Source organism: Pseudorca crassidens, chromosome 13 (genome assembly GCF_039906515.1).
Source record: "Pseudorca crassidens isolate mPseCra1 chromosome 13, mPseCra1.hap1, whole genome shotgun sequence".
Classification (NCBI taxonomy): Eukaryota; Metazoa; Chordata; class Mammalia; order Artiodactyla; family Delphinidae; genus Pseudorca; species Pseudorca crassidens.
Genome location: NC_090308.1, coordinates 153,070 through 174,755, shown reverse-complemented (window position 1 = coordinate 174,755; position 21,686 = coordinate 153,070). Strand labels below are relative to the sequence as shown.

Sequence of the window (21,686 nt, the reverse complement as noted above, 5' to 3'; positions counted from 1 at the left end):
GGTTGGTCTCTGCCGGTATCGATTACTACCAATTCTTCTGCGTTTATCTCCTGTTCTTTCCACTTTGATATGAAGATGAGGGGATTTAGCGCATAGCAAGGCAACCCTCCTTCCAGGTCACCAAACAGGACTTACCACCAGGCTCAGGGCTCTCACAGGAGCCCAGCAGTCTGCACTGGCAGAACTTGGGCCAGCAACATGCTTCCTTACCGAACACCAGGTCCCCAGCTGCAGGATGGCCAGCCGAATGAGACAACACTGCCATCAAGTGGCCTCGGGGAGAGTGGCCCACAGATCTGACGTCCGTTAAGAGTGAGGGTCCGATGGCCTCCCTGGACCGCAGCCAACTCCTCCTCCAAACCCACAGCTTCTAGCTGGGCCCCTCCAGCAGCATCTCACTGCAGAAGGGGCACAGGTTGTGGGTCTGCCTGAGGACAGTGTGTGAGACCACACTCCAGGTCACCTGTACTTTCTAAGTCAGCCCTATGGATATCAATTCATACCCCATGGTGGTTTTTTGTTGCTTTTTGTTTTCCCCGGCTGTTTTTTGAAAAGATTTTCCTATTACAGAAAAAACATGTTTCAAAGATGATTACACACTCCAAGGAGGCACTCAGACCAGGGAGAGCCACATGGGCAGCTAATCTCATGCTAGAGGAGAGAGGAGAACAGATGCCTTCAGGACAGAGACACCGGGCACCTGCTCAGAGAGGGTGATGTGGCCGTGGTGGTCAGGGCCTCCTCCTGTCTGGACGTGCCCAGAGTCACTACAGACACACCGTGAGCCCCTCCCCGTCCAAGAGAGTAAACCGGCCCGGATGTTAACAGACAGCTCTCATGCCCTCTGGCCTAACCAGCAGAACGGTAGGAGGAGGTTCTTGCGCCCCCGCAGGCCGCCCATAGTCCAAATTGCCCACGGACATAGCTGCCGCCTCCTCTGCGGGGTGGGAACCTGAATGTACTTCCCGCGTTTAGGCGTGCCCTGCTGCTGCCGACTCAGGAGGAGGGCTGGCCGGCGAGGTGAGGCAGCATCCGTCTTCCTTTCGTGCCCATCTGGTGGGCGTGGTGGTGCCTTCAGCTCCTGCCAGCGTCCCTCTAGCTTCTCCCGACTGCTGTGCCGGGTGAGAGTTTAGCTCAGCCCTTGTAGCCATCTCTGCGGGTAGTGGGGCTGCTGAGAATGTCCTCACGCCCCAGTTCAGTTTCCAGACTGGCCGTGTGTTCCCTTCACACCCACTGTCCCTTCCCAGCAGCCTAGGCTGCACTGTAGACTAGGCCCTAGCACCACGCACACACACGTCTAACCGGCCCCTCTTAACGGCACAAGGTCAAACCTGTAATCGAGCCTTCGTTGTATGTCTCCTAAGGGTTGTTCCTCTGATTGGGCCTGCCTGAAGAGTTACGGGAGTTTTCAAATTGGGTGTTTGTTTCCTAAGGCAAATTTTCATGGCCTAGTCCAGAAACCAGGACAATACGTCCGGGGTGGGCCCAGGAATTCATTTTTAACAAGCGCTCTACATAATTCTGATAGAGGGGACCTACTAGTCACACCCTGAAAGTCACAAACAGAGGGAATGGTAGACCCTGGAGTCAGAAAACGTTACTGAAGGGCTCTCCTAGGTAACAGGTACAGAAAAGCAGTGGGAAAACCCATCAGGGTAATCACTGAGATATTTTAGTAATAAAGACGATTTTCCTACTAAGTGGTTCATGTTCCTCTCAAGTAGGCTTGCAAAGTCACTGTCTCACAGCCCGATTTGCCTTTGCAATTAGAGCAGGCAACGTGGCTGCGTGTGAAACTCAGAGGCGCAGGAGTAGCCCCTGCCCGTCACAGGCTCGGCTCTGAGCCAGCGCTACCCCAATTGGGCAGCCCTGTCGAGCAGACTGCAAAAAAGCATTTCTGCTCCGATAATTAAAGAAAAAACAAACATCCACACAGCATTCCAATTCAGTGTGTGTGTAAATCAAAGCCATGGCTAATACCTCCAAAGAGTAAGCACTCCTTTCCCCCAACAATTTCTAATATTATCAGATTCTTTCAATTCTGTGCTACAGGCGGGAATGCAACTCACTCATCTGTAAAGCAAAGTCACAACGTAATGGCAGCTTTATAACCAGGACCTTAAAGGCCGGCACCTCCGATCTATCAAAGTGCTAAAAGGTTGCCTTTTTAAGGTGAGCACTTGTGACTGAATGACCTATAAAAGCCACTCAAGCAACTGCAGTCAGAGGGAGCTCCAGAAGGGTCCATATCTAGCACATTCTGGACAAGGCCTTCAGATGAGACCACGTTCACGGTCTAGAGGAATATGATGCTAAAATAATTTGCACCTGAGGGTGGGGGAAAAATGGTCCTAGAAACCTCAGGAGGTGAGGACCTTATAGGAACATTTTAGGCACGATATACATAACTTTAAGTGGTGAAAAACTGAACCCCAAGTCAACAGAACATCCTTTGAAATGAAAAGTAAAATACACCTGTAGCTTACATAATCGTTAATTTAATGTCGACTTGACTGGATGACAGGGTACCGAGATATTTGGCCAAACAAACATTATTTCCGGGCGTCTGTGAGGGTTTCTGGGTGAGGAGGTTGTTGCCCTCCCCAGTTTGGGTGGGCATCACCCAATCATTCTCGCTCCCTGTTGAGCTGGGACTGCCACCTTCCCTCGTCCTGGGGGACAGGATCTCACCCCGTCGGCTCTCCTGGTCTCAGGCCTTCAGACTCGAACTGGAACCCACGCCCCACCCCTCTCCTGGGTCTCAAGGCTGCAGACCACAGGAAATGGGGCGCCTCAGCCTCCACAACCATGTGAGTCAGTTACCAGTAATAAATCTCCGTCTGTACCCCGATTCCGTGTCTCTGGGTAACTGGTAGAATAAAGACGACAAACATGTCCTCTGGATGGGCCAGTCTAGTTGCCGGTTGTGATGTTTTAAGAGAAAGGAATGAGATGCCACCACTGCATCCTTGGTGCCTGTGACAGAGTATTCAACAACAAACACTTCTCGAGCAAATTTTAAAATACGCATCCTCTACGGGGTTTTGATCATTTAAATTCCTCATGGAAGGCCAACGGTAGAATTGGCCGCGAGGCAAATCACACCCCTACGTAGCACAGAATTTGACTTGTTCGACATCAAGAAAATTACTCCCACATCCAATGTTGACTCCATCCCATGTGATGGAGCCAAAGTGCACTTAACATTAGCTCTAAAGCAAAAACACTCTATCGAAATTTAGGTATCAATTTTAACATTTCCAAAGTGTTTATACAAATTATTCCAGATTTCTGGCTAAAGCCCGTTTAAAGGGCTATTTGCTTTTACAGTTTTCTTCTACTCTGGTTGATTTAAAGATTTTCCTCCAAAACAGCCATTCCAGACTGTTTAACAATCCCAGGGATGATAAATCTTAACATACTCTACTCTATTTATATCCATTAATGTCTTAATAAAATTGAGGTGGTTTAAAGGTAATCTGCCCTTCAAGGCAAGCTGGGTGGACTAAATAAATTCCAAACACTCTCCATAAGATGGGCTGACCTACCATAAGACGATAAGCTGATCAAAACAGTGAACTTTCCCAGAGAGATAGATGAAAGCTAAAAGATTTTGTATCCTTAAAATACAAAAATAGCTCTGGATGACAGAAAAATACAGGAAGAATGAAGAAAACGAAAGGAAAAAGAAACTCTACTTCCTAGTTCTGTCCTGGAAGAAAACAAGTCATAACAAAATAAGTGCTTAGGGTTTTATTCTTTAATAAAACAGATCAGTCCAACAGTTCCAAGGTACAAACTTAACCAGTTTTGAACTAATCAAGGACAACGGCACAGAACTCAGTCCTTCCGCAGAGGCACAGTCTCCTCCCTGATGCCCTCCTTGGTCACGATGCAGATCCTCAGTGCGTCCCCAGTGTACACGTCCCTCTCGGCAGCAGAAATGAAGACATCTTTCACAAGCCGCATGGCTCTGTCCAAGGACAGTGGGACATGCTCCACATTCTGCATGTTCTTAAAACCAACCTGGTGGGACAGAAACCTTGGATGAGGCATCATGTGACCATACAAAGGCAGTCCAGTCTCCCCCAAAGCTTTCACACGTCTCAGGGTTCAACATGAGTACATCACACAAACGTCAAATGTCCCTCAACTGAAATATTTCCAGACCTGGCTGAATTACACATACCTAACACCTGACCAACATCCACCGAGACAAAGGCCCTGCTCTTGAGAAGCACACAGCAGAGGCGTGAACATATGTAAGCAAACTATCGTTACAGAATCTACTGAAACTAAGAAGAAAATAGAGCCAGGAGAGCCCCAAGCTGTCCTAACTAAATCTCCTGGGAGAAGAAAAGAAAGGCTTCAGCAGAAAATACATCTAAGTAGAGGAGTGCTAAAGGATAAACGAGTTCAAGGATGGAGTAACACTGCAGATGGAGGCTGTGGTATCTCCAAAGGGATGGAGATGGGAAGGCACATCACTTCAAGATCTGAGTGGAATATGGAGTGACAGGAGATGAGGCAGATGAGCAACAAGCAGAAGTAACTACATACTACGTAACGAATTTTAGACAAGCAAGGAGGATGAAGTAGGGAAGTAAGCTTGGAGGCAAAAAGGATGTTGGAAATAAACACAATGACCCAGGCAAGATGCCACGCAAGCCTGAATGCAGCCAGCAGTGACAGAAGAGGGGGCAAGTTAAACGTATACTTGGAAATTAGAATACAAAACGAGGTGACACAGAAACGGTGAGACTGGGGGAGAAATGCATTTTCATGATTGCAGGTAAAAATGGCAGGAGGAGAACCAAAAACATGGACCAACCACTGTAGACAGAAGCGCCTTCCAAGCCGTGAGAACAGGGAAGAAGCTGGAGCCGTGGAAGGGAGGGGCGGCAGGAGAACCAGTGGAACAGAGACAAGAAGGCTGGGTGGGGCAAATCAGCCCAGCAAACTCAGCGGCGAACTACAAGAAAGCGCTGACTTCCGCACTCCCCCAAGCTGGTGAAGAGAATGCAGGGGAGGCACTTTGTGTTAATGCCACCGCCCCCTGGACGCAGTCTTATTACCTGGTTGTCAAGCAGGGGCTGCAGCATGGCACTGGCTGAGCCTCCAGCCTTGAAGGAGTCTCTCTGGTAGGAACCCACCGGATCAAAGCTGTACACAGCTCCCTTCCCTTAAAGAAGAAAACAGTCTCCATAAGGATGCATCTTGACCACATTCCCAAATCGTGGTAAAATAAATCTACTCAAAATGTGATACAAAATGGACTATCAACTTGGCTAAAATTTCCGAAGAAGAGCAGCCTGCCTTTCCCCTCCCCTCCCCTCAGAATGCAATCGGAGGCCCACCTGCCCACTCCTGTCCACTAAGGCGTTTGCCCCCAGGAGCGTCATGCTCTCTTCCAAGCTACCATCACCGATTACCACGCCGTGGCTCCCACTATGTATGTGGTCTCACAGGTTCACTAGTTAACAATCACAGGTCCTGCTCTAAGTTCTGCACCAAACTCCTCACAACATTCCTAAAAATCTAACTGGTGTAGTTGCAGTATAGACACAAGTGTAAGATTTTCCTGGTGCTAAATGTGAGAAGCATGAAAAATTTACTGTGTACTTTTAAACTAATAGTAAGCACACTCTTTAGCATCAGCACCATAAAAAAATCAATTTAATTAAGAAGAAATTCCAGGGACTTCCCTGGAATTCTCTGGCGCAATGGTTAAGAATCTGCCTGCCAATGCAGGGGACATGGGTTCAATCCCTGCTCCAGGAAGATCCCACATGCCGCAGAGCAACTAAGCCTGAGTGCCACAACTACTGAGCCTGCGCACTAGAGCCTGCGAGCCACAATTACTGGAGCCTGCGAGCCACAATTACTGAAGCCCACGTGCCTAGAGCCCGTGCTCCGCCACAAGAGAAGCCACTGCAATGAGAAGCCCGCGCACCACAACAAAGAGTAGCCCCCGCTCGCCGCAACTAGAGAAAAAGTACGTACCCTATGACCCAGTAATAATTTCACTTACAGAATTAAGATTTACCTACAAGTAATGCTTACATAAACACACAAAGCAATATGTACAAGATCATTTCTGTATCTCTTACAGAGCAAAAATTTACAAGCAACCAACTCCATTAGCAGAAAATGGTATATGTCAACATAGCCATGTGCAGACTAGGAAGAGGAGGACAGGTCTGTGGGACACATCCATGGGACAATGTAAAATAAGGAGCTCTGTGCTATGTAGAGTACAGTCCTATTTTTGTTTAAAGGCATTAAGTAAACTGTACAGACATTTACATATACACACAAAAACATATGGAAAGATTAGTAAGTAAACTGTAGTTATTCATCTTTGTGGGATTACAGACAAGAAAAGAAGGGAATCACTTTATATGCTCTGGTATTGAGTTTATTACAAAGAATACATGTCACTAATTTTTAAAAAGGCCTTTTAAAACAACTGTGTTCTAAGTGTGAGAAATCACGGATCATTTATAAGGTATGACTTAAAAGTGACACAACTGATTTTTAAAACACATTATGCCATAACTGAAACACTCCAGGAGTTACCCTGGGAGATGTGAGACAAGGACAATCTTCTTACTACCATGGACAACTGCCAACATTAGCTGTGTGTATTTTTCCCACCGCAGAATTACGGAGATATGACCCTAGCCCCAACCCGGCTGAGGAGGCAGCACCTGAAAGAACCTGGAGAAGTGCTCTGCTGGGAGCAGGCTTAGAACAAGAAACAAGGTCACAGCAAGCAAGGCCACTAACTTCAACACATAAAGAAGCGCTATGAGGTATAAAGCCAAAAGAACAACTGTATCGCTCATGAGGCCAATAGGCCACAAGTAAAATGAGGCTCAAAAGATTTACCCAAGGGTAAACCAATCTCAGAAAACCACACACACAGCTTTGAGGAAAACAAAAGAGTAGAATATACCCAAGACCACAGCTTCAAAGACTCCCTTAGAAAAAGCAAGAGACACCTGTAACATGAGTGCAGAAGGCCTGAATCTTGGCTGTAAGTATAAAGTGATTTCCCTCATCAAAATAATTCTTAAAAAGTGCGATGATTTCAAAGTAAAAAATAAAATAAAACCAGACAAGTCCTAGAAAAAAACACAGGTAAACCTTTGATGGGGAAGGCGTTTCTAACAAAGTTAAGACACTCAATACCATAAAGAAAAGACTGACAGATTTGTATGAAAGTCAGGAACTTCTGTATAGCTCAAGACACATCCCAAAAGGTCAGAGACCAAGAACGCTCGTGCACGGCATCTGCCACACACGTTACACAGGGTTAACACAGTTGTTCTTATAAATCAGTAAGAAAAGACTGACCTGCGAATAAGGGAATAAGCAAAGATTAACACATGGGTCAGTCTCCAAAGAAATGCAAAGGGCAATAAACACGAAGACACCCAACCTCTATAAACAAAAAATACATATAAATTAAAACAACAAAGTATTTACTAGGCAAAGACCTAGAATGTGTCAAAATTCTGAGACTGGTTAGGATGCAAAAACAGAACCAAAAAAACCCAAAACAAAAGAAGGTACTCACACCCCTGCTGGTGGAGTGCAGGAGGACTGTTTCTGAAGGGCACGCCCATGATGTCAGCAGGATGCAAACATATAGATATTCTCTGACCCAGAAGCTCGACTTCTAGGAATTTTTTCCAGGGAGATAAGCTGGGTCGGAGAAATACACAAAATTGTATGTACAGGAGTTGTCATATTGTTTATATTAAGAAAACTGGAAACAACCTAAATAATCCTCAGAGGACTGGTGGGGAAACTATGGTGCCGCCCTATCCCATATGTCAGCCTGGAATCAGTATGCATGCCTTTATCCACCAGCATAAAGCTACCTCAGTGATAATACATCCACTGGACAGTCCCAGAAAAACGTATAAACTACATCCTACTTATGTAGTGTACAAGCACGTATGCACACCAAGATATCTAAAAGCATGTTCGCTATAAGTTGAATAGTAATTATCTCTAGGGACAGGCGTTGGGGGATTACTACTTTTATCTTTGTATCTTCCAGTACTATTTGACTTCTGTAAGCATTATTGTTTTCATTACAGAAAAACTAAAGCCCTCATTAACTTGGGGGAAATTTTTTACAAGAGGGCATGATTGCAGCTGGAGAGGTAAGGGCACAGAGGTCAAAGTAGATAGCTGTCGACTGTGTGCTAAAGTCAGCTGTTGACCCAGTGTCCTGAGGGTCTCCATAGGAACAGAGCCCCACTTCCACCAACACAAAAGACAGGAAATAAAATCTCAAAACAGGGACTTCCCTGGTGGCTCAGTGGTTAAGAATCCGCCTGCCAATGCAGGGGACACGGGTTCAAGCCCTGGTCCGGGAAGATCCCACATGCCGTGGAGCAGCTAAGCCCGTGTGCCACAACTACTGAGCCTGCGCTCTAGAGCCCACAAGCCACAGCTACTGAAGCCCACGCACCTACAGCCCATGCTCCGCCACAAGAGAAGACAACGCAATGAGAAGCCCGCACACCGCAACCAAGAGTAGCCCCTGCTCGCCGCAACTAGAGAAAGCCTGCGCACAACAACAAAGACCCAACGCAGCCAAAAAAAAAAAAAAAAAAAAAGTCTCAAAACTTCAGCAGAGGCTCTGGACTTGGAGGCACCAGGCTTTACCATAGACAGGGTGAAAGGCAGGTACAAAAACAGAAGTGTTAAATGGAGAGCTGATGTGCTCCTTCAGTGCAGACCTTTATGACCAGATTTTGATTATCAATCTTCAGTACAAATGGACGGCCAAAATTCAAAAGAAATTTGAAGGAAGCCTCCAATGTAGAAGGCAGCAGCCAAAAATAAACAAGATGAAGAAAGCAATCTGAGGGCTTCCCTGGTGGCACAGTAAAGAATCTGCCTGCCAATGAAGGGTACAGGGGTTCAATCCCTGGCCCGGGAAGATTTCTTCCCACACGCCGTGGAGCAACTAAACCCGTGCGCCACCACTACTGAGCCTGCGCTCTAGAGCCCGCGAGCCACAACTACTGAGCCCGAGTGCTACAGCTACTGAAGCCTGCACGCCTAGAGCTCGTGCTCCACAACAAGAGAAGCCACAACAAGAAGCCCACGCACCACAATGAAGAGCAGGCCTCCAAAAAAAAAAAAAAAAAAAAAAAGAGCAGGGCCCCGCTCGCCGCAACTAGCGAAAGCCCACGCTCAGCAGCGAAGACCCACTGCAGCCAAAAATAAAAATAAATAAATAAAAATTTAAAAAAGGAATAAATTGTCTCAGTGGGTGTATACACATTCCAAACTTATCAAATAATGCATTAAAAAAAAGCAATTGGGGCTTCTCTGGTGGCACAGTGGTTGAGAGTCCGCCTGCCGATGCAGGGGACATGGGTTCGTGCCCCGGTCTGGGAAGATCCCACACGCCGCGGAGCGGCTGGGCCCGTGAGCCATGGCTGCTGAGCCTGCGCGTCCGGAGCCTGTGCTCCGCAACGGGAGAGGCCACAGCAGTGAGAGGCCCGCGTACCGCAAAAAAAAAAAAAAAAAAAAAAAGCAGCTGGAGAAAATGCAGAGAACACAAGAAAACTTCAAAGAAGTACAAAAAAAATCTAGCAGTAACAGGACACTTAAAATAAAAATAAAGGAGCTAACAAAGAAGAAAAAGCTCTTGGAAATTAATGATGGCAAAAATAGAAAGCTCAGTAAAGAATGAGGCATTGAAGTTGAGGAAATCTTCAGAGCAGAACAAAAAAATAAACAGGTGGACAACATGCAGGGGAAAAAATGAGGAACTATGGATCATAACCCAGGTGGCTGTGGAGAAGGCAGGGTTGGGAGAGGAGGAGAACAGTAGAGGAGACAAAATAAATGAGCCAAGACTCTGGGCGAGGAGCCTCGCTGGAACCTTTCAGAACACCAGGATAAAGAAAAGACTCAAAAAACAAGGACTCAAAAAGGTCTCCTGATTCCTTTCTTCAGAAATTTCTCTAGAGATGCACACCACCAAACAAGGAAATAAACCAAGAAAGAGGAAAGCACGGGTGAGAGAGCTGAAGGCTGTCCTGGGAAACAGAAAAAGGCGGCAAAGGACTGCTTTACTACACACACAAATTCCTCTAAGGAATAAAACCAAATCAAACCAGACAAGATTAGAAGGGGGAAAAAAAGGTTAGAAATGCCTGAGAATACCACCAAAGCAAGCGAGTGTAATCTGGAAATCAAAGAAGAGGGCTGTGAAGTCAAGCAGATCCGAGCCTTAGCTCTGCCCACACACGAGCTCAGCACACACGAGGTTTCTCCAATCAGTCTGATGCTCAGAAAAACTCAAAGGACGTTGTCTGGCCTGCTGAAATTCAATGGTAGCTATTATTAACATTGCTAAAATCTGAATTTATTAACCTGACATTCAAGTCAGACATAACTGAAGTCAAAAAAGGCACCAGAAGTGTCCAGCATGCTGGGTAAGGCAAGCTAACCTGTGGCTAGAATTTAATTACCCAGGTTAAGTGTAATTAATTTCTATGTACCATTTCTGTGCTTTATATTTTCTCTTAGTTTTCAAGCAAGTTTGAAAGCCTGAAAAAACTGTGTCAACCTAATTTGTCTACATATAAACCATGGTAGGTAAAATGATCAGAATGCTCCCAGAGGTCACATACAGGGGCAGAGGTGAGAGAGAGAGCGAGGGAGAACAAAGAAAAAACCCATGGAACAGGAACGGACAGGAGTAAAAACGAGAGGCGATGAGAAGAACCTGACTCCATCCTACCCAGAAACCTTCCCTCTCAGAAAGATAGACTGTTTCAATGGCACCCAAGACACTCCTGTAGCTTCTTCACACTGGACTACTCTAAAAGGCAGCACAGATCTGTCCTGGGAGACTGTGTTTGATTTCTGGAAGCAACTAAAAGTCAATTCAAATCAGACCTGGTGAAAAACACTGCTGCCCTTTGATCCATGCTTTGGATCAAAAACAGCATGGAAATGTCAAGTAACAATGCTGATTTTCACTGGCCCTCCTGGTATGACTCTGACAGAAAATCCAAGAGGGATTTTAAAAATTATCCAAAAATACTGGTGGAAATGCACTTCTTTAACACATTACTTTCATAAAAACCTTTTGAAGTACGTTTGTCTTACTTAGAATCATACTTAGGTCAAGCTTCTCCAAGTCAGGTTTCTTTCTGTAAGATTAAAATGCTAAATATACTATCAAATTCATGCAAGATCTTGAGAAAATAGTGAAACAACTGACTGCCCAACATTCACTTAATACACCACTTGCTGTGTGTCTCTGGATAATCATTGATTTCCCTTTTAGCTTCAGTTTCTTTCTTTCTTTCCTTCTTTTTTTTTTTGGCGGTACGCAGGCCTCTCCCTGTTGTGGCCTCTCCCGTTGCGGAGCACAGGCTCCGGACGTGCAGGCTCAGCGGCCATGGCTCACGGGCCCAGCCGCTCTGCAGCATGTGGGATCTTCCCGGACCGGGGCATGAACCCGTGTCCCCTGCATCGGCAGGTGGACTCTCAACCACTGCGCCACCAGGGAAGCCCTAGCTTCAGTTTCTTCACTGCTTTAATTATGAGAAAATGAAGTTGCTGGGCAAGAGGGTATCCGGTTCTTTTCAACTCTGGTTTGAAACACACACACATCTAAGAAATGCCACCCCATTCATCACCCAGAAAGAAAACATCCTACCTTCTTCATCGAGTCCCCCGATGATGTTGTACACATAGTAGGGGAAAAAGCGCCTAGAATACAGGATTGTAGACAGCATTGCAGCAATCGCCCCTGTCGTCATGGCCTTATTATTGGAATGTTTGTACATCTGCAATTATTAACAAAAATAACAGGCATGTAGAGGCAGAATATATTAAAGACTAGAACAATGAACAGTAAATTGAAAAGAATGAAAGCCTATCTTGGTGAAATGGGAAAGGATACCTGTTTCTTTCATGATCAAACAACACAATACTACTAAAATAAAATACTTTATTATGTCCTATCATTTTTGGGGGCTACAAACACTTCTATCGGAAAGAATGCTAAGTTTGCCCTCAGCTCTCTGGTTTAAAGAGTACTTTCCATGCCATCCTTATCCCAGGCACTGCTAACTCAAGAGCAAATATATACAAACAGAGCATATGAGGCGACCTGGAGAGGATGTTCCAAATCCAGCCCTCCACTCTGCAAACAGACAGTGGTCAGGAAAGTCCATGGGCCAAATTCAGACCACCACTTGTTTCTATAAAGTTTTATTGGAACACAGTCTCGTTCATTCATTACATATTGTCTGTCTGCTTTTGCACAAGGGCAGAGTTGAACAGTTGCCACAGAAACCAAATGGCTCATAAAGCTGAAGGTATCTGCCATGCTAACTCCTGACCAGACTCAGACGTAAGTCCGTCTCTTTGCAGAGTAGGTACCTGTGAGGTGCGAGGGCAGCGCCCTTACTGTGTGTGAATACAGTGCGGTGGTCTTGACCCTTAGAGCATCTACCATGGAGAACAGAAGTATCCCAAACAGCATCTTATACAGTGACTGCCAATCTCAGATTTACTACATCCTTAGGAATCCCAAATTATCCAATAAAAGAAATTTAAGTTCACCAGTTTGTCAGCTACATAGCAACCATCTCTAAAGAGAAACCTAAGAAGTACTATAAAATCAAACAATGACAAATACTGAAGAAAGATGAGAAATGAGCTACTTGGATAAATCAGTGCACAGAAACATTTTTCCACGGTTATAAAGAAAACTCTTCATTTCAAAAGCGAGCACCAACATTTATTCACCTCACCATTTACACAATAATATATGAAAGAAAAATTTCAAGGACTGTACACTGAGTTGAACTCACTGTTGCTTGTTTTATTTTATTAACAACTCTCCATGTCATGTTTATTTTTGTCCTCTAAATGCCATTTATAAAATATGCATTAGGAATCATACAAATACATCAATAAATATAAGTCACTAAAGCTTTCAATATAAATAGATTTTAAATAAATGTTAACAATTGATAAATAGTAAATGAAATCATTTCTACACATTCAAAGAGCAAGTATCAGTTAAACAAATTCATTACATATTCCAGTGACATCACACATAATCTTAAGGGTTATCACAAATAGGCAAAACAGAATGCGACCAACCCGGCTCACTTTTTCATGTACCAGCTGGACTTAACCAACTACTAAATTAAAAATTACGACACGTAGCCTACAAAATTAAATAAGAATATTAACAGCATATAATATTGACACTGTAAATATCAGCAGTTTAAAAAATGTCAGCAGGCTATAACTGATTAAGAAACAGAGCTACACTTCTGAATGTTGACATATGGTGATTGAGAATCCTACTCCAACCCTATACTGTTATCAACTAAGAAGAGAGTAGTTACTGGTTATTATTACAGATAAAATCCATTTTAGCACAGTCCAAATTACACCTATCCTATTCTCCCTGAAACTACTAGCAGCAAACACTGCTAATACACACAGGCGATGATCAAAATCCAGACGGCCCTCTGCTTTCATCAAGTCAGCATTCCTTTGTTCTTTATGCCTCCCCAGCTTCCACAAAAGACATGCAGGCAATGTCAGCCCTTTAAAAACTGTAAAACAGGTTAGTCTGTCTCGTTCTCTTACTTCTTCCAAATACCACCCTTTTCGTCTCTTCCACCCTCATCCACCTTGCATCAAATCTCCTTCCTCAGCTAGCTATCAACTAAAGCCTGTTGAGGGGCAGGTAACAATGGCGCAGGTTGTGCCTCTGGTCCAAACAGCTGGTTTGTTCCTTCTTCTCCTGCTCTTGCTAACAGTGCAGGGCTATATAGAGAGCATGTCAGCTGGCGGTGCTCCAGACCAAGCTTCGGTCTAAAAGCTTGCCTCCTCTGCAGAAACTGATTTGTTTCATTTCTGAGGGAAGAGTGTCTTCAGAAGAAACCCCTCCCCGTCTGCCTCAAGAAAGGTGGAGAATCCATTACTTTATACGCACAGATACTTTAACAAAGGGACTTGCTGTAGTCTCACATCGTGCTACCTTGATGATGCTGCATTAACACTATCACTTCATTTCCAGGATAGGTTAGTTTCACCTGCTAGACGTCTAGCTCTTCTGCAGCTATTCTGAGCAAGTCATGATGTATATGCTTAAAAGAACCTAAAGGACTGTTATTAGTTTTCAATAGTGCAGACATATACAAAGGCATCTACCTTTAGTCTTGCTTCAATAATCTTTGTCAGGGTAAGACAGTCTCCATGAAAACCGCTACATCCAATGACTGTTTTGTCTGTTCTGTAAAAAAAAAACCACATTTCAGGAAACTAAGTTGGTTTGACAGTAGAGGAAGACATGTCTTGGGTAATTTTAAACTGAAAACTCCCATTCCCATTATTCACCAAATGGTAATGGGACAACTATTTAGTTAGCTCTTTTTGGGGGGAGGCGGGGGGGTTGGGAGGTCCTGTATCCCAACATCTCACTCAAAAGAATAAATGAAACTATGAATGGACTAAGGAAAATATGACTGAATTTTTTTACAACCTTAGGTTGAGTTGTGAGCAGCTAGTTTAGCTCACAACTCAAGCCAATTTACATATGATACAACCCAATGTTCACACAGAAAAAGCTTTACAAATTTTATTACATAAAAAATTAAAACTTCTATAAAAATACAATGAACAAAGTTTTAAAAAAGAACCAAGAGCGCCGTTGCCCAGGTTCAATCCCTGGTCGGGGAACTGAGATCCCATAAGCCACTCGGCATAGCCAAAAAGAAAAAAAAAAAGAACTAAGGAAATGTATGTGTAGTACATACAACCAAAGTCTAATTTTAATTTCCTTATTCTACAAAGGGTTCCTAAAAATACGAAAAGCATTAACAGCACAATGGCTCATGGGGATGTAATACACAGCATGGTGACTACAGTTAATAAGCCTGTGTTGCGTATTTAAAAGTTGCTAAGAGAGTAGATCTTAGAAGTCCTCACCACAGGGAAACAAATGTCGTAACTATGTGTGGTAACAGATATTAACCAGACTAATTGTGATCATTTTGCAATATATACAAATACAGAATCATTATGTTGTATACCTGAAACTATTATATGTCAATTATACCTCAATTAAAAAAAAACACAATGGAAAGATGGGTAACTTATATGAAAGTCACATAAAAAGAGACACAAGTCACCATAAACATATAAAAGAACCTCCATGCCAATCAGAAATTCAAATCTAAATAAGAGATGATTTCAAGCTATTAGACTAATAATGCCTAATGCTGGTGATGTTGTGGGAAATGTGCACTCTCAGATACTGCAAAGAGGACACACTGATGCAAGTGTTTAGAAGGCTCGTTTGACAGTATCTAGCAGAAATTTAAATGCACACCATTTTCACTCAATAATTCCACTGCCAGAAATTCATCCAGTCAATATACTTATGCAAGTTTGCAAAGATATACTCTGGGTTCACTTGTGTGTAAGTATACGTATTATTTTAATGGCTCTCCAAAACAAAACAAACAAAAACAACCCAAATGCCCACCAGAGGGAAACCGGTAAAATCTTGGTACATCTATGTCTCAAAAATTAATTCCCAAGTCTTGACATGTATAAGGAAACACAAACCAATCTCATCAAGAGATGATCAGCAGAGGCCACATGATACCCTTCCTTTCAGAAATATAAGAATGACTCATACAAAACATACGTGTCCAGCTGGGGAGACCACTGGCACCTCCAGGGGCACCACCAGCATTTCCTGATCCACCCCTATACCCAACCTCACTGCACTGAGCCTAAGACCCCCAGTATACCATAAGGCTTCACTGCCTATACTACTAAGAAGAGTTGACAGTACCAAGAGAGTAGGACAAAATCTGAGCTTCAAAATGCTTTTGCCAAATATCCAGGTACATAAATGAAGAGGCGTTTTTATGCAAAGAATAAAGAGGAAATGTAAGTCTCAAACAGGTGGGGAAGAGGCAGACTTGGCTCTAGGTCAGCCCCAAAGGGCATGGGATCAGAGGCACGCAGGCAATTCAACTGCATGTATGGTCTAGTGCAAAACATGCATGACAGGAACACATTAACGTTCTGTCTCTATATACCTGAAGAATTTCATTAAAAAAAAAATGGGTATTCACTTAGGCAGCACACAAACTAAAACAACATTATAAAGATGAGCAGAATCTTGCACAAGGATAATATATATAAAATTACGTATTTAAATTTTATTTATGACGTTACTACTTTCAAATTATAAAAGTTACAACTTAGAAGAAAAAATTATAGCATGGGTACAGTACAAATCAGAGAAGAGAAAGGGGTATCAAAAGAGAAGTGGACAGAAAGGGAACTGGGAAGATGAAGACAAGCTTACTGTTCTTTAGGTTAAGATGTGGGCTAGCTCATGCCCTGCAGCACCGCAAGGCCCACCCAAAGGACCCGAACCTCATCAGTCCACTCCTGCTACAATTCAAGGTTAAGACCATCTCGTGGACTAACGTAGGCGTAACCACCACTTTTAACTGTGTCTAAAAATGTTAAATACAAACCACTGCTAACATGCAAGATGCATTTAGGTAACTTACGCAGACTTTCTTCCCCTGTACACATGCCTTTATTTTCTTATGTTTTAGAAAAAATATAAGCACCCCATTAAAACCGTGAACGATGGCTACAACTGCTTACCATATGGTTAAATTGAATGTTTCAGGTTATCTTCTTTTTTAAGGTGCAGATTAGAAAAAAATTCAACGTATTAATGGATGCATAGAAGGATGAAAGTATGTATGATAAAGTAATAATAATAAAATACTGATAAGATCTAGGTGATAGTATATGAGTGTTCACTACAAAATTATCCTACCTTTGTCGTATATTTGAAATTTTTCATAAGATGTTGAAGTAAAAAATATGTAAGTTACCAAAAACACTGTTGGTACCTAGATATGGCAAATATCATGAAGACTACATACTGAATTATTAGAAAACAATTTCCTAACAAAAATGCAAGCTAAGCTCCAAACAGGCAATTAAAAAATTCATGAAACAAGTCATTTAGAAGTTAAATCTCCGGCAGTATTAAATCATCACAAGATGCTGAGAATATGTCCTCAGAAATATTTACTTACAATTTGTAACATTTGGGGCTGTCCCGTGTGTGAATTGAAAACCCCTCACTCAATCGGGTGTCAGAAGCAACAATTGAAAAATCTTCTCCAGCAATTGCCAATACAGTACTGAGGGGAAAAGAAAGACAAAAGAGAAAATTAATGAATTCTTCTGGATGGTAATAACACCTTTCCCAAAATGAGAATGCTCCACAGCATATAGTGGGATAAAATATACTAGATGTAAGCAAGTGCAGGATTCAGATGGAAGAGGAAAGATAAGGGGAAAGGATCCCTGGGCTACAAGTCATCTGGGAAAAAAATATTAAGTACTTCGTAAAAAACACAAGCCTCAATCAGAGCAAAGGTTCCTTAGCAGAAGGTAACAGAAACAAATCACTAAATTATCACCGTCATCAAAAAATTAACATCTACCGATACTATAAAACAGCCAAAGGCCATGGCCCTGCCCGCCGGGGGGTGGGAGGGCAGTTAGGTGTAGATATTGGCGCTACAACACAAGCTATCTGAGCTCAGAGAAGAGAGGATTAGTGTTTTTCTTTTCTTTTTAAAAATTTATTCTTTTTTCTGTTTTTTAAAAATTTATATTCTCTTGCACATAAAAGTCATAAGCACGTATGTATAAATATATATATATTTGCTCATTTTAAGAACCTATCCCACTGTTTATTTTTTAAATTTATTTTTTTATACAGCAGGTTCTTATTAGTCAACCATTTTATACACATCAGTGTATACATGTCAATCCCAATCTCCCAATTCATCACACCACCACCCCCCACCCCCGTAAAATTATTTTTGTATTTTTTATTTTTTGGCCACGCCAAGTGGCATGTGGGATCTTAGTTCCCTCACCAGGGAACTAAGACGGAACCCCTGCCCCCTGCATTGGAAGTGCACAGTCTTAACCACTGGACCTCCAGGGAAGTCCAAAGGCTTAATGTTTTTCATTTCTTTATATCCAAGTCTTTATATTATGTCTTGCACTCAGGAAGACACCCAAATATCTGTTGGAAAATGGACCAACAAAGAACAAACTTTTCCCTTTGTGGCTGTGTGGCTCATGCTAGCAGTTTAGTGGAGGTCTAGAGCATGAGCCCTAAAAGCAGACCGTCTGGGTTCTAAGTCTGGCTCTCCTGCTTAGCAGGTAATGAGATGGTGGGTAAGTTGCTTAACTTCTCAAGGCCTCAATGTCCTCATATGCGTATCAGAGATCATAACAGTAGCTACCTTATTTGGGTGTTAGAGGATTAAATGAGTTAATAATTGTTAACCCCTCATACCAGTGCCTGACACATAACTGGTCCTCCAGTAAAGTGTTAGCTATGATCCTTGTGGCGTAAGCATGAGGCAGCAGAGTATGATCACTGAGAACCTGGGCTCTGGAGTTACCCGAAACCCGCCCCTGCCACTTAACAGCTCTGTGACCTTGGACAAATCATCCAAGTTCAAGGTGATGATATCAGCAGCTGCTGTGTTAAAGGGTGGCTGTGAGAATTAGACATGACCCACATAAAACACCTGCACTGTGCCTCACAGAACATAAGCGCTCAGAAAACTTAGGCCATTATTCTTGCCGAGGTGGGATGGCACTAAAACTCTGAAGTACAAAAGGATGGTATTGCACATAACATGAACACTGAATAAAGGAAAACTGGTATAATTCAAATAAAACATTCAAACAACTTATTCAGGTGTCCCTTTTTGTGTATACAAGTGAAGTGGCATAAGGCTTATGTGATGGACAGATCCAACAGCAGAAAATCTCACATGGAAAAGCACAGATCTAGGAATTTTTGTGAGGAATCAAAGGTTATACGAGCAGAATGAGAAAAGTTCCTTTTGCAAAGTGGAATTTTAAGAAGACTACTGTGACAATAACACTATATGTGAAATTAGGATGGAAACTCTTTCAATAAGACTAATGCAGTAGGAAGGTAGCAACGTGAACAGGAAGAAACAGGTATATCCAAAAAACATAAACACACGAACTGTACAGGTTTTTGTAACTACCAAAATGTGTTAGACGCTGGAAGAGCCAATTTTGACATCCAAGATTTTAAATTCTGACAAGCAGCATGATGGCCTAATTATAAGCCGTGTAAATGAGAAGTGATTGAGAGGAATAATTAGTTTGCTTTTTGCTTTCTTTTTTGCGGTACGCGGGCCTCTCACTGCCATGGCCTCTCCCGTTGTGGAGCACGGGCTCCGGAAGCGCAGGCCCAGTGGCCATGGCTCACGGGCCCAGCCACTCCGCAGCATGTGGGATCCTCCCAGACCGGGGCACGAACCCGTGTCCCCTCGATCGGCAGGCGGACTCTCAACCACTGTGCCACCAGGGAAGCCCTACTTTTTGTTTTAATATCTTAAGTTATGGTGAAAGCAGAAAATCCAGGTGGAAAGTTGAATTTAAGAAGCCAGAATCGAGCGGCTCATGAAAGGTAGAACTGGAGAAACAGATCTGGGAATATCGTCCCATAAATGAAACATGTGAGACTACTCAGTGACAAATGTGAAGGCTAATCAATTGGGGTTTAACCACATTTAGTGAGAATAGAAAAAGACATAGGACTAAGTCTTATTTTGTAGAAGCAAAGGCTGCCCAAGAGCCAGCAGGAATAAATATTAAAGAAAAAGAACGAAGACTGAGAAAAGGTAATTCAATAATGAGAAAAGCCATAGCAACTAACTTTAGGGCAGTAACTGGATTACAAAGGTTAAAAAGTGAGTAATGAACACTGAACACCTTATAAGTCTTATATAGAATCTGCAACTGCCTCATGAAATGGGTCTATTAATGCATTTTGTGGTATAACTACTTCATTAGTTGTCATAGGAAATATTTAGAAGTGCAATAATAAAAGCATACATAAACTCCATGGCAACACAGCTATGGATTCAAATCCTGGGGCTCAACTTCACACCAGCTCTGTGACTAAAAAAATTTAACTTCTGGGCTTCCCTGGTGGCGCAGTGGTTGAGAATCTGCCTGCCGATGCAGGGGACACGGGTTCGAGCCCTGGTCTGGGAAGATCCCACATGCCGCGGAGCAACTGGGCCCATGAGCCACAACTACTGAGCCTGTGCGTCTGGAGCCTGTGCTCCGCAACAAGAGAGGCCGCAACAGTGAGAGGCCCGCACACCGCAATGAAGAGTGGCCCCCACTCGCCACAACTAGAGAAAGCCCTCGCACAGAAACGAAGACCCAACACAGCCATAAATAAATAAATAAATAAATTTTTAAAAAAACAAAAAAAATTAACTTCTAAGGGCCCAGGCTCATTTGTAAAATTGAGGCATATACCATCTAACACTCAGTCACCATAAGGATTAAAAAAGATAACTGCTTTCAATTTACAAAATGCTTCTCTTTTGATTCTCCCCTCGCCAAAATATGAGTAGCTAAGAAAGACAAGGAAATCTGGGTTCAAGAAGTTGAGGGGTACCCAAAGACCACAATGCTCTTTAGTGGCAGAAACAAGGCTAAAATCATAGCCTTCCACCCTGTTTGCAACATACCGCGAAAATCTGCATTAAAATTTCAAATCCATAAGGACCTGATTAATTAACCTGGTTCCCTTAAAGGACCATCTGTTTGTTCCAATTGGGTGGGGATATTTTAAAGTACAAAGTTTGGTCGGTAAACTATAATCAGTGCTTAAATATACAGCTCTTCATTGTTAGGAGTCCTCAACAGAGTGTTTTTCCATAACCCTGATTCTTTTAGTGTACTATCAAGGAAAAGTATTATTTAAGGTAAAGATGGTAACTAAAAAAAAAAGACAACTTGAATGCAACACGCAAGAATACAATATTCAAAGGTCCCCCTTCTGAGTATTTTTTTTCCTTAACTTAACGCTAACCCTTAAAAATAAACGCTTATCTATGAAACTAAGTCTGGCCGACTAATCCTACCCGCTATTTAAAATAACAGAAAATGATGAAGTAGTTTCATTTAGCTACAGACACAACTACATCTAACGACACGGCCAATCAATCCTAACTCTTTCATCTCAGATGCTCAACCTGCCCCTTGCCTGCTGGCGCGAGAAACACGTTCAGATAGTAACGAACGGTTAGGTCCATTTTTAAACCTCTTCCAGAGCAGAGCCCAGATATCAATTTCTACCTCCCGTCCACGCAAACCTGCCCGTCCACATCGAGACCCAGTGACCGGCCTGTACGGTGAAGCCCTGAGGAACAAGATCGAACCGAGCAACCACGGAGAAGGAAGCCTGCGGCTGGCGGGGCAAAGCCGGGTAGCCATGCCGACAGCCTTAGGCAGGGACATGGGGGGAGAAAGAGGAAGCGGCGGCTCTCCGGGCTTTACCCTCCGTTGAAAGCGTAGGGCGAAAAGCGCAGCTGCAAAGGGCCCGGGGCGCTGTGAGGCTCCATGGCCGGGTCTCTCCCCGGGCCCGAGTACGCGGCTACCGAGGACAACATCCCGCTGCTCCGCTCCTGCTGTCTCACGGCGAGATGGCGGCCCCTACCGGAAATGGCGCCACTTCCGGCTTCGCAGCGCTGCCTCCG

At 43.3% G+C, this 21,686-nt stretch overlaps 1 protein-coding gene across 1 annotated transcript; it reads right to left on the bottom strand.

The window, feature by feature from the left end:
* Nucleotides 1-3,738: 3,738 nt before the first annotated feature.
* PSMB1 (proteasome 20S subunit beta 1) lies at nt 3,739-21,663 on the bottom strand. Its single transcript, XM_067701491.1, has 6 exons — nt 21,487-21,663; nt 17,157-17,264; nt 14,230-14,311; nt 11,708-11,837; nt 5,076-5,182; nt 3,739-4,026 (listed from the first exon to the last, which is right to left on the bottom strand). The coding sequence occupies exons 1-6, from the start codon at nt 21,597-21,599 to the stop codon at nt 3,841-3,843; spliced, it is 726 nt and encodes a 241-aa protein (XP_067557592.1). The 5' UTR covers nt 21,600-21,663; the 3' UTR covers nt 3,739-3,840.
* Between the last annotated feature and the right edge of the window lie 23 nt (nt 21,664-21,686).

Bases quoted from the DNA above. Each gene is read 5' to 3' on its own strand.
- PSMB1 (XM_067701491.1), bottom strand. From the start codon at position 21,599: ATGTTGTCCTCGGTAGCCGCGTACTCGGGCCCGGGGAGAGACCCGGCC. The intron at 5,183-11,707 runs GTAGGATGTTTT...TTCTTCTTTAAG, and splicing joins CGGGGGACTCGATGAAGAAG to GGAAGGGAGCTGTGTACAGC. The intron at 4,027-5,075 runs GTAATAAGACTG...CTGTCCCACCAG, and splicing joins AGCCCCTGCTTGACAACCAG to GTTGGTTTTAAGAACATGCA.